The following is a 12,839-nucleotide window of genomic DNA, read 5'->3' as shown; positions in this document are numbered from 1 at the left end:
TCGAAAGGAGTTAATACTTGGATTTTATTTTTCCCTTATAGTTACTGTAACTTTCTGTCCACAGCCAAATATTACCGGTGAGATAAAAATTGAAAACGTCCACTTCAGTTATCCAACCAGGCCGGATGTTGAGGTTTTGAAAGGGATTGACATCTCGGTGAAACCTGGTCAAACTGCTGCCCTTGTTGGTATGAGCGGCTGTGGTAAAAGTACAGTCATCTCCCTTGTGCAACGATACTACGATCCTTCTGAAGGGTCCATTGTAAGTTTTGTTATATGTCCATCATAAGTTTTTCTGCTTGCCATGAGCGTTGGTACTGTTTGTTATAGAGGGTTATTTTTTTTTTTTGGAACTGAGAAATATCAAAACAATGAAGTGATATTCATAATGTCGATTATTCTGAATTATCAGATCATTAAATGAAGTCCTGATGTCTTTATTGCATATCCAGTTAAATGTTCGTGGTCGTTGCCTCCCCTGCAATACGTTTATCATATCCCATTGGCTTAGTAATAGCTGCAATTTAACATTTACCGATTTTGTATTAATGTCAAAACTTCTTAGAGTTAATTTTTTTTTCTATTATTTAAAAATATAAGCTTTTTGCGTAAATCATAACATAGTTCAGAGCTCACTGTTTTTTCAAAGTCATAGAAACAGATAAACTCTACTTCATCTGCCATTTGTGTTAGACATAAACGGGAAAAGATGATAATTATATTGATGATGATGATGATATTGATGAAGATGATGGTGATGATGATGATGATTTTTATAATCTGTATTAAAATAAATAAAAATTACCGTCTCAACTTCCCCCACCCCATGATCCCCCACCCACCACCCCCCACCGCCCACCCTCTGTAACAGCTTGTGGAAGGTACCAACATCAAAGACTACAACCTGAAACATCTGCGTTCCATGATCAGCGTCGTCAGCCAGGAGCCCATTCTCTTCGACTGCAGCATCAAGGAAAACATCACCTACGGCCTGGACAACGACATCCCTATGGCTGATGTTATTGCTGCAGCCAAAACAGCCAACGCTCATGACTTTATTTCTAACTTGCCCGATGTAGGTCTATTGTATAGTGACGGTTGTGGTATAGGTCTATTGTATAGTGACGGTTGTGGTATATGTGGGTCTATTGTATAGTGACGGTTGTGGTATAGGTCTATTGTATAGTGACGGTTGTGGTATAGGTCTATTGTATAATGACGGTTGTGGTATATGTGGGTCTATTGTATAGTGACGGTTGTGGTATAGGTCTATTGTATAGTGACGGTTGTGGTATATGTGGATCTATTGTATAGTGACGGTTGTGGTATATGTGGGTCTATTGTATAGTGACGGTTGTGGTATAGGTCTATTGTATAGTGACGGTTGTGGTATATGTGGGTCTATTGTATAGTGACGGTTGTGGTATATGTAGGTCTATTGTATAGTGACGGTTGTGGTATAGGTCTATTGTATAGTGACGGTTGTGGTATAGGTCTATTGTATAATGACGGTTGTGGTATATGTGGGTCTATTGTATAGTGACGGTTGTATATGTGGGTCTATTGTATAGTGACGGTTGTGGTATATATGGTTCTATTGTATAGTGACGGTTGTATATGTGGGTCTATTGTATAGTGACGGTTGTATATGTGGGTCTATTGTATAGTGACGGTTGTGGTATATGTGGGTCTATTGTATAGTGACGGTGGTGGTATATGTGGGTCTATTGTATAGTGACGGTTGTGGTATATGTGGGTCTATTGTATAGTGACGGTTGTGGTATATGTGGGTCTATTGTATAGTGACGGTTGTGGTATATGTGGGTCTATTGTATAGTGACGGTTGTGGTATATGTGGGTCTATTCTATAGTGACGGTTGTGGTATATGTGGGTCTATTGTATAGTGACGGTTGTGGTATATATGGTTCTATTGTATAGTGACGGTTGTGGTATATGTGGGTCTATAGTATAGTGACGGTTGTGGTATATGTGGTTCTATTGTATAGTGGCGGTTGTATATGTGGGTCTATTGTATAGTGACGGTTGTGGTATATGTGGGTCTATTGTATAGTGGCGGTTGTGGTATATGTGGATCTATTGTATAGTGACGGTTGTGTTATATGTGGGTCTATTCTATAGTGACGGTTGTGGTATGGGTCTATTGTATAGTGACGGTTGTGGTATTTCGGGGGTCTATTGTATAGTGACGGTTGTGGTATATGTGGGTCTATTGTATAGTGACGGTTGTGCTATATGTATGTCTATTGTATAGTGACGGTTGTGGTATATGTGGGTCTATTGTATAGTGACGGTGGTGGTATAGGTCTATTGTATAGTGACGGTTGTGGTATATGTGGGTCTATTGTATAGTGACGGTTGAGGGATATGTGGGTCTATTGTATAGTGACGGTTGTGGTATATGTAGGTCTATTGTATAGTGACGGCTGTGGTATATGTATGTCTATTGTATAGTGGCGGTTGTTGTATAAGTGACGGTTGTGGTATGTATTTAGGCCTATGTGTGTAGATTTGTTACGTTTGTGAAATGTGTGTTCATTTGTTACGTTTGTGAAATGTGTGTAGATTTTTTACTACTGTATTTGTATAAGTTGTTAATAATCTCCATATTTGTGACGGGCTGGGTTGATTAAGTGTTGCAAATGTACAATAACATGGTGAGTGATAGAGCACATTATTATTTTCTCGTTAGTCTACTGCTCGGTTTCCAGGACTTGAGTGTTTAAGAATCCGCGGTATCGAGATATGGGTGTTACTTTTTTTCATTGATTAGTAGCCGATTCAATAATAATTGCCCCAATTTTCGGAATTTAGTTTCCTTTTGTTTGTTGTGTATTTTTTAATTTTATTTTTTCATATTTTTCATATGTTTTTTCTTCATTATTTTTTTAAAGTTTATTTTAATTTGATTAAATGCCAATTCTGGCATTCCACAGGGCTATGAAACACAAGTCGGTGAAAAGGGCACGCAACTCTCTGGTGGACAGAAACAAAGGGTGGCCATTGCCCGTGCACTTATCAGAAACCCCAAAATTTTACTGTTGGACGAAGCCACATCTGCACTAGACACGGAGAGTGAAAAGGTACCGTTCGATGTTGTCCTTTTTATAAAGATCTGCTCAATTCTCCAGGGCGCTAGTTTCTCATTATTTAATTAATTCTTACGCCTTTCATTTCTCATTAATTCAAAACAATGTTATGCTGTTCGTATCTATAGCATATTTTTTTTTTCAATTTCACGAGATGCGATCAGAATAACATTGATAAACGCTAAACAATCTTACGCTGTTCGTTTCACGTTACTTTAAAATCTGGCCAATGGATCGCTAGGCTACAGAAGATTTTTTTATATATATCTTGACCATGGCAACATCTATAAACAACGTCGGGGCCATGGAAACCACTATAAACAACATCGTCGCCATGGAAACCATGTGACGCCTGGTATGAGCCTTACCCCAACTCTTGTTCCTAATCCACAGATCGTCCAGACGGCCTTGGACAAGGCCAGGGAGGGCAGGACCTGCATCGTCATCGCTCACCGCCTCTCCACCATCCAGAACGCTGACGTCATCTACGCCATGGAGCAGGGGCGCGTCATCGAGAGCGGAACCCACCTGGAGCTGCTGGCCAAGAGGGGAGTGTACTCTGTGCTTGTTCAGGGGCAACAATTCATGAAGGACGACAACTCTAGTCAAAATTAAATAGACCCTTTGTGTAATTTAACTGATTGTTGTGTTGTGTTTTTGAAATTTATATTTTTTTTTTTACATATGAAATGAATAATTTACAATGAATATTTCTCATACGATTGTGTGTTTTTTAAATGTTGTTTCCCAAGTTGCTTAAGTTATGTGAATATGATGATGATGCTGATAATAATTTATTATCAATAAGTTAGCTTAAAATAGCGTAAACAAATTAATAGATGTGTATTGAAGTGTTGTGTTAACGATTATTTAAATTGAAAAACAAACACATATGTGTGGTTTTCATTGAATATAAAATTAACTTAGGCTATCACTACTTATAGATTACAAATGTGGTTACTATAGGTTAAAGCTCAACAACCAGGAATTAACTAATGACATCCACTTAAATGTGGAGAATAGATCTTATGTCCACGCTACATTATGATTTAAAATACAAATAAAACACATTCCAATTCACATTTTACTTTAATAATGTTTGTCATTTTTGTTTAATAAAGATCATATTTTAGCAGCAAATATCGATTTGCTTTATAGACAAATTTTATATTGAAGTGACATTTATATTGAAGTTGTATTTTTTTAATTGTGTAATAAATGAATATTGTATTATTTTGTTCCTATGTTATTTTTGTATGTGTTGTGTTGACACGGACCGGTTTTTGTTGCAGTCATATTGTAGCCTATATGAAAGGTGAATGTAATAATGAATACCTAGTGATAATTCCTTAGGAAATGTACACATACAGTAAAACCCAAATGGGACAGGGAGTGCTCTATAATATATAATTTAAATTAGATCTAGTTGCATGGATGAGGCTATAACACATAACGTTTGTTTAGTTTGTTTTTTTGTTGTTTTTTTTTTAATTGTGTGTTTCGGCATGACAGGATACATGGGCTGTCAACACACCTTTTATATTTATCACAGAAAGAAAAGTGTATTCTCTATTGTTTCCAGTCAAGATGGAATGAGCAATTTACTATGTGTAACATCTAATTGTGTCCAATTTTGTGTATAATGGTTAAGTTGAAAGGGAGAATTGATGTGTGTATATATATATATATATATATATATATATATATATATATATATATATATATATATATATATATATATATATATATATATATATTTATATATTTATATATATTTATATATATATATATATATGTATATATATATATATATATATATATATATATATATATATATATATATATATATATATATATATATATATATATATATATATATATATATATATATATACTAGCTGCATACCCGTGCTCCGCCACGGTGAATCTTTTTTAAATGTACCAACTTGGGAACAAAACGAAACTAAACACAATACAAACACAAAAACAACATAAACACAAAAACAACACAAACACAACACAAACACAACACAAACACAAAAGAAAACACAAACCCAAAAGCAAAAACATTTTTTCTTTTGGTTAACGTGGTGATGTCTATTTCCGTTTCTGAGTTGAGGCTTGTCAATGTTTTGATATGTTTTGATATGTTGTTGTTATTGATTCTCCAACTGGTGGCTTCGCTGCAGTCGTAATTGGAGTTGCTTAGTTTTTCGTCGACTTTGGGGATTCCGTTGGTTGCTGCGGTGTGGATGATCCGCCTGGTGGCTCTGTTATAATCGTCAGTGAACTTGGTTGTTTGTCCCTCGGTTGCTGCTATAGTCATGTATCCTGTGTTGTTGGTCCCTCGGTTGCTGCTGTAGTCATGTATCCTGTGTTGTTGGTCCCTCGGTTGCTGATGTAGTCATGTATCCTGTGTTGTTGGTCCCTCGGTTGCTGATGTAGTCCTGTATCCTGTGTTGTTGGTCCCTCGGTTGCTGCTGTAGTCCTGTATCCTGTGTTGTTGGTCCCTCGGTTGCTGATGTAGTCCTGTATCCTGTGTTGTTGGTCCCTCGGTTGCTGATGTAGTCCTGTATCCTGTGTTGTTGGTCCCTCGGTTGCTGCTGTAGTCCTGTATCCTGTGTTGTTGGTCCCTCGGTTGCTGCTGTAGTCCTGTATCCTGTGTTGTTGGTCCCTCGGTTGCTGATGTAGTCCTGTATCCTGTGTTGTTGGTCCCTCGGTTGCTGCTGTAGTCATGTATCCTGTGTTGTTGGTCCCTCGGGTGCTGCTGTAGTCATGTATCCTGTGTTGTTGGTCCCTCGGTTGCTGCTGTAGTCATGTATCCTGTGTTGTTGGTCCCTCGGTTGCTGCTGTAGTCATGTATCCTGTGTTGTTGGTCCCTCGGTTGCTGATGTAGTCATGTATCCTGTGTTGTTGGTCCCTCAGTTGCTGATGTAGTCATGTATCCTGTGTTGTTGGTCCCTCGGTTGCTGATGTAGTAATGTATCCTGTGTTGTTGGTCCCTCGGTTGCTGCTATAGTCATGTATCCTGTGTTGTTGGTCCCTCGGTTGCTGCTGTAGTCATGTATCCTGTGTTGTTGGTCCCTCGGTTGCTGCTGTAGTCATGTATCCTGTGTTGTTGGTCCCTCGGTTGCTGCTGTAGTCATGTATCCTGTGTTGTTGGTCCCTCGGTTGCTGCTGTAGTCATGTATCCTGTGTTGTTGGTCCCTCGGTTGCTGATGTAGTCATGTATCCTGTGTTGTTGGTCCCTCGGTTGCTGCTGTAGTCATGTATCCTGTGTTGTTGGTCCCTCGGTTGCTGCTGTAGTCATGTATCCTGTGTTGTTGGTCCCTCGGTTGCTGCTGTAGTCATGTATCCTGTGTTGTTGGTCCCTCGGTTGCTGCTATAGTCATGTATCCTGTGTTGTTGGTCCCACGGTTGCTGCTGTAGTCATGTATCCTGTGTTTTTGGTCCCTCGGTTGCTGCTGTAGTCATGTATCCTGTGTTGTTGGTCCCTCGGTTGCTGCTGTAGTCATGTATCCTGTGTTGTTGGTCCCTCGGTTGCTGCTGTAGTCATGTATCCTGTGTTGTTGGTCCCTCGGTTGCTGATGTAGTCATGTATCCTGTGTTGTTGGTCCCTCGGTTGCTGCTGTAGTCATGTATCCTGTGTTGTTGGTCCCTCGGTTGCTGCTGTAGTCATGTATCCTGTGTAGAGAGGTTTGCTTCTTGGCAGTGATTCGTCCAGTGAAGGGTGGAGGAACAGATTTGACACGCTTGTCTTCTCCCGGCGATTGCGATGAGGATAGTGAATGATTTGTTTTTGTAGTTTATTTTGATGTAGTTAGGGAAAGTTGTTGGATTATCGGTGTAGGTAGAAAAGCTGCGATTATTAATGTGTGGGATTGTGTTTATGGGTGGCTCTCTGTTGTTATATGGGCGTAGTTCTTGTATGAGTGTAGCATTGTTAAGTGTAGGGGGTACCCATCTGAGGGCCCCGTTGATTTTGTTGTTTTCATGAAGTGAGAACTGCAATGTATATGGACCATGTGTTTTGCATTGTGGTGACGTCGAAGGCTTGTGAGGAGCAATACTAGGTGTCAGCTCTGCCATAATTGAGCAGAAGAATTTGATGATTGCTGATAAGCTGTCTTATCTTATCATTTTTTTTTTGACAGCATAAAAATAGACATTTTATTTTACATCTTTATGTACATGTTTGCTTTAGAGAAAATAAAACATTTCTTACAAACTGAATCAGTAAATCTGTACAAATGTGGTGTGTACATGATGCAATTGAACACAATTCCAGAACTATCTGCAACCCTTCAATGTTTGCTGTCTGGATAGGCCAAATTCCATTTATAAGTCACATAAGCAAAACATACTGAGAGTAACTAAACAAAGTAATGCTGTTATTTTCTTCGCTGTTTCTTTCCCCCTGAGCCCTCTTTCACACTTTGTTGGGATGTGGATGGTTCTGTATTTGCAGAGATTTCTCTCTTCTGAGCTGCTTGCCATAAAGCACTTTTCACAAATCTTTTGCTGACATCTTTATTAAGTTTAGGAGCTTTCTTTTTGTCCTCAATTTCCTTTACTCTCTGCATGTAGCTCTGAATTCTTGTCAATTCTTGCTTCACTGCATGTTCTTTTGGGTTTAGGCCACAAACATTCATGTACATCCAGAACAAGGAGTTGATAGCATATGCAGCAACTAAATCTACTTTAGCAGCATCAATGGGCTCCAACTTATCTGTAAGCTCGTTGCGATTAATAGAAAGGAGGGGCTTTAACTCAGCCTCTAACTCTGATAAATGTGTATCAAATGAAGCTATATTTTCTTTAATTTCACTAGGTATTCCGTGTTCGTCAGGTCTTGCGGATGACATTTTAATGTTTTCTGTGGCTTACCACTACTAGATGTTAGCTTATCAAACACAAAAAATTAATCTGAAGACTTACATATTATCAATTATATAATATGAATACTTGCATTTGTACAAATAAATGAATTTATATATTCATGGTTTTACGTAAGTTAACGTCTTAAATAAAAAGGTAAAAGATGTTGATAATACAATATTATCTTATTTTTAAAAAGCAACACATTGTTATTTTATTCAAGTTTTTCATACTTTTAATTTTAAGTATTAGGTATTTAATTTTTCATTACTTTTCGAATATTGTATAACTCATTTAAGTTAGCATCCCTTGGTTTGTTTCAACCATTAGAATGGGAAGTAATTACCTATGTATCTTATTCTTTTTCGCGACATATTGAAATAGTAGTAACACAATCACATATTTTTAAAGAAAACAAAAACAACCTATAGGCAAACGGTTTACACTCACGTTCATATCACGCTGCTATTGTTCTAAGATAGGAGAACTTTAAATTCGAGATTTATTGAAAAATACCAAAAAAAGTTATAAATAAATATTAAAATAAAAATGTGTAATAAAATGTAATATATTTTATTTAAATCGTATCAATTAGGGATTTTTTTTTCGTGCGAACGGCTTTCGGGCATTTGTCGCATTCAGGCAAGTGTCCGATCTGGTTTTTGTCGCATCCCGGGCAAATGTCAAATCGGGAAAACGGCCATGAGCAAACAATATTTGGTCAAATGTTTTACGGGACTTTGTTGTTATGCCTTTTGACGATTCTAGCCTTAAATGTTTGCACTCTGAACTATTTGTAAGTAGGCTACATGATTGTATCGATAACCAGAGTTTCTTCCAGGCATCTCTTCGGGGGGGGGGGGCAGTGCCCCCCCCCCCGAAGAAAGTCTACCGCCCCCCCCCCCCCGAACGAAATGGAATATATATAGAAAATATATACTTTCTACAGTGTCCGCCCCCCCCCCCCCCGGAAATTTTTGCCCCCCCCCCCCCCCCGAAATTTCAAGTGCACCCCCGGAGAAAAAGTCTGGAAGAAACACTGTCGATAACTATCTATATATATAATTTTCTTCTTGGATACCCTAGAAAACACCAAACTGTAATCGCGCCTAACAGTCTCCTCTTTTCCTCTCTAGGCATATCCCTACCCCCCCCCCACCCCCACATGGTCTGGTGAGCTGCGGTTCACGCGAAATGTTTGCAATCGTAGAGCCGGGTTTAGTGACGGCTACTAGGGCAGACAATTTAGTTTGAAACTATTTTAAACTTAGGGGAGGTAACTAAAAGGAGGTTGCTTTCACGGGGGGGGGTGTAGGGTAGGGGTTGGGGGAAAGGAGGGTGTGGGGGGGGGTTATTGTCCTTAACTACCTACTGATAGTGTTTTAAAGCAAATATTTTCAGTGGCAGCATTGGTACTGTCGAATTTACAAATTATGAATTACTGAAAAGTAGAAAATAAAACAACTAAATAGCGGCGTATGATACGCCGCGGATCGGCTCGTGCTAATTAATCGACATATGGGGACTGTTGTAGATTTACATTGATAGCTATTTCTTTCACTCTCATACCAAATTCATGGAGGGGAGAAGACGGGGGGGGGGGGGAGGAAATTAGCGGGCAATCTAAATGTAAAAATGTATGTTAGTTTCATTAAAATTGTGAGATATAATATTTCCTAATGTCGTAAGGGTAGACATGAAATAAAGTGATACTGCTGAAATAAGAGAGTTAAGATAAAACATAAAGAGAAACATATCCATACGTTCTGATCACCTAAGTGTCTAGATTTATCTCAATTTTATTAAATTCTGTTTTTTTTTTAAATTATTATTATTTTCAATTACATAATTTTATTTGATTTGATTCAAAGTTGAAAAAATGTCAAAAAAAAATGTTTCTTAGGCACAAATTTTATTAGCAAATAGTTTAGACAATGTGCGTATAAGCGTAGAATATAATTATGTCAATGTTAATAGCAAATATATAGAAACGTTCAATCAGAATTATCACATATTATGCAATTACTTATTTAAAATCGCCAAAAGTTTTCAACTAAAATGTTTTTAAATTATTTTTTATTATTAATGAATATAGATACAAAAATTATTTTCTTTTTACTTAAATTTAGTATTTATAGTATAAATTATATTTAGTTTTACATTTTTGATTAAATTCTAATTGAAAATAATATATTGACAGGTTAATTTTATTTCTAGAATTATGAAAAATGGTTGTAGTTAAGACGGTAGCGTAGTTAGGCATTGACATTAGCGCATTTATGTTAGAACAGTAGTGTAGCTAGAATATGAGAATAGCGTTGTAAGCGTAAGAAATTAACGTAAAAAGGGTAAGGCAGTAACGAAATTAAATTAAATGTAGTGTAGTTAGGGTAGGACAGTATCGTGGTTTGGTGAACGGATGCTCTAAGCATTTCATTTTGTCTTTCTCCGTCAATATCATAGCTGTCCCAATGCTTTAAGAAACTTCTATTGTTACTTAGATGCTCCCTAATTTCTGCTTTATCATTTGCATCCCATGGCTCAATTTCCCTATACTGTCCATCTACTAGCTGGACGCCGTCAAATGCTCACACATCTTAGGCAGGTGCCTGTCTGTGTTGAGGCGATAACATTGCACCCTACTCCCATTGAGGATTATGGGGACTCTGCTGTCATTGTCGGCCTCATTTGTAAGTATAATATATTTTGGGGCACTCTTCTTTCTCCAAAGAGATGGTGATCTGGACAACATTTGATTGGCCTATTCTCTTAAATGTTGGCGTTGAGTCCTGACTGCTTATAAATTTCAGAATTGCCATTATTTCATCATCAGCATGCCCCTTTGCCCAGCTTTATCGGCGTGGGTTATTCATATTTTCTGCACCCTGTATCTGGATGTTACCCCGGGTGGCAAATCTCTGTGAAATTCTTTTGGGTGTATTTGCTCATAAATAGACAGTTAAATTCAGTTAGTGATAGGCTACATAACATACATAGCTCTCTTTTTAGTTCGTTAAAAGTGAATAGCCAAACCATGGTCGACTAGACAACATGTCTTTTATAAAAATTATTATGCCTCAACGGATTAATTATTTAAATCGTGTAATAGTTTCTCGTTTAAACTACAATGCATAGACAAATAAAGTTTGATTAAGCTAAAAAACTTACTCTACATACTTTTTTTATAAGTTAAAATAGCAACATCGCACTTCCTCTTTTATATATTTTTTATTCATAAGTATACATTTATGTACTTTGTATTATTTGTTATAAAATTTCCATGGTAGCTTCCCTTGGTAGCTTTATTGTATAAATGGGAAGTAACTAAACAATGTCAGTTTCTTTTTCGCACTTCGCGATGAGAAACCACTAGTTAAAAGCATTATGGTTACATTTTTTTTTTTTTTTTTTATTTTTTTTTTTTTTTTTTTTTTTTTTCCTTTTTTATTTTTTTTTTTGTACGAAAAATAGTTACGTAGAGGGAGGCAACATTTTAATAAAATTAGAGGATCTTGAAGCTGAAGGTATCAGCATATTTTGTGTGTTAAAATTGAGAGTTGAAAAATGTAAATCATGTTTTGTTAGACAAGAAAAATATTGATGACATTATCGAATGTTGTATTGATGACATTATCGAATGCTGTATGGATTAGGAAACTTAAAAGTCAAGAGAAACACTTGGTTAACATCAAGTTAGTTGTTGACTTAAAGGAAAATTTGAAAAACTACATACTTTTTCTACACCAAAATTATAATTTGATAAACACAGTAGGTATGATGATTCGCAGAACTCAAACGTAAATGCTGCCTGAAGAAATATGGCTTATTTCATGTTTCTTTAAAAAAAAATTAGAAAACCTGTGTTATTATCTGTTATGCATGTTTGTATTGGAAATGTGTATTGCATGTTGTAATTTGCATATTGTCGTTTCATATTATTATGCTTTTTGTTTTTGCACGTTTTATTTCACTATGTTATTGCGTGTCGCAAATGCCTTTTTTGCAGTATGTTATGGCATGTTTTTGTTATTGCATGTTGATATTGCATATATTTAGGTATTGCAGGTTGTTATAAGATGTTTAAAGTTTAAAAGATATTTGTAATAGTGTATGTTGTTATTGTATGTCGTAGGTGCATATAGTTATAATGGTGTATGTTGTTATTGCATATTGTTAATACATGTTGCTATCGTAGTTGTTGAACTCATTTGTGTGTCTTGGTAGATGCTGGTAGATGCTGGTGGATGCTGGTGGATGCTGGTGGATGATGGTGGATGGTGGTAAATGGTGGTGGATGATGGTGGATGATGGTGGATGGTGGTTAATGGTGGTGGATGGTGGTGAATGGTGGTGGATGGTGTTGAATGGTGGTTAATGGTGGTGGATGGTGGTGGATAGTGGTGGATGATGGTGGATGGTGGTGGCTGTTGGTGTATTCTGTTGAATGATGGTGGATGGTGGTGGATGGTGGTAAATGGTGGTGGATGATGGTGGATGATGGTGGATGGTGGTTAATGGTGGTGGATGGTGGTGAATGGTGGTGGATGGTGGTGAATGGTGGTGGATGGTGGTGAATGGTGGTTAATGGTGGTGGATGGTGGTGGATGGTGGTGGCTGTTGGTGTATTCTGTTGAATGATGGTGGATGGTGGTGGATGGTGGTGGATGGTGGTGGATGGTGGTGGATGGTGGTGGATGGTGGTGGATGGTGGTGGATGGTGGTGGATGATGGTGGATGGTGGTGGATGGTGGTGGATAGTGGTGGATGATGGTGGATGGTGGTGGATGGTGGTGGATGGTGGTGGCTGTTGGTGTATTCTGTTGAATGATGGTGGATGATGGTGGATGGTGGTG

The 12,839-nt window shown here is 37.6% G+C and overlaps 2 protein-coding genes across 2 annotated transcripts in view; one reads left to right on the top strand and one right to left on the bottom strand.

Moving 5' to 3' along the window:
• LOC131947207 (ATP-dependent translocase ABCB1) overlaps window positions 1-4,335 on the top strand; it is a 93,177-nt gene extending 88,842 nt beyond the window's left edge. The window contains exons 24-27 of the mRNA XM_059308359.1: window positions 65-262; window positions 872-1,075; window positions 2,956-3,102; window positions 3,502-4,335. Coding sequence (XP_059164342.1) covers window positions 65-262; window positions 872-1,075; window positions 2,956-3,102; window positions 3,502-3,723 — 771 coding nt within the window. The 3' untranslated portion in view covers window positions 3,724-4,335. The remainder of the gene's footprint in view (window positions 1-64; window positions 263-871; window positions 1,076-2,955; window positions 3,103-3,501) is intronic.
• A 2,946-nt stretch (window positions 4,336-7,281) lies between these two features.
• On the bottom strand, window positions 7,282-8,008 carry LOC131947228 (nuclear nucleic acid-binding protein C1D). Its single transcript, XM_059308378.1, has one exon. The coding sequence runs from the start codon at window positions 7,971-7,973 to the stop codon at window positions 7,500-7,502; it is 474 nt and encodes a 157-aa protein (XP_059164361.1). The 5' UTR covers window positions 7,974-8,008; the 3' UTR covers window positions 7,282-7,499.
• Between the last annotated feature and the right edge of the window lie 4,831 nt (window positions 8,009-12,839).

Source organism: Physella acuta, unplaced genomic scaffold (genome assembly GCF_028476545.2).
Source record: "Physella acuta isolate Inbredline_101_S28 unplaced genomic scaffold, ASM2847654v3 ptg000055l, whole genome shotgun sequence".
Taxonomy (NCBI): domain Eukaryota; kingdom Metazoa; phylum Mollusca; class Gastropoda; family Physidae; genus Physella; species Physella acuta.
The sequence above is the reverse complement of the archived record's forward strand: the minus strand, read 5'-3'. Positions and strand labels throughout refer to the sequence as shown.

Excerpts from the sequence above, each read along its gene's own strand:
- LOC131947228 (XM_059308378.1), bottom strand. The coding sequence starts at position 7,973 with ATGTCATCCGCAAGACCTGACGAACACGGAATACCTAGTGAAATTAAA.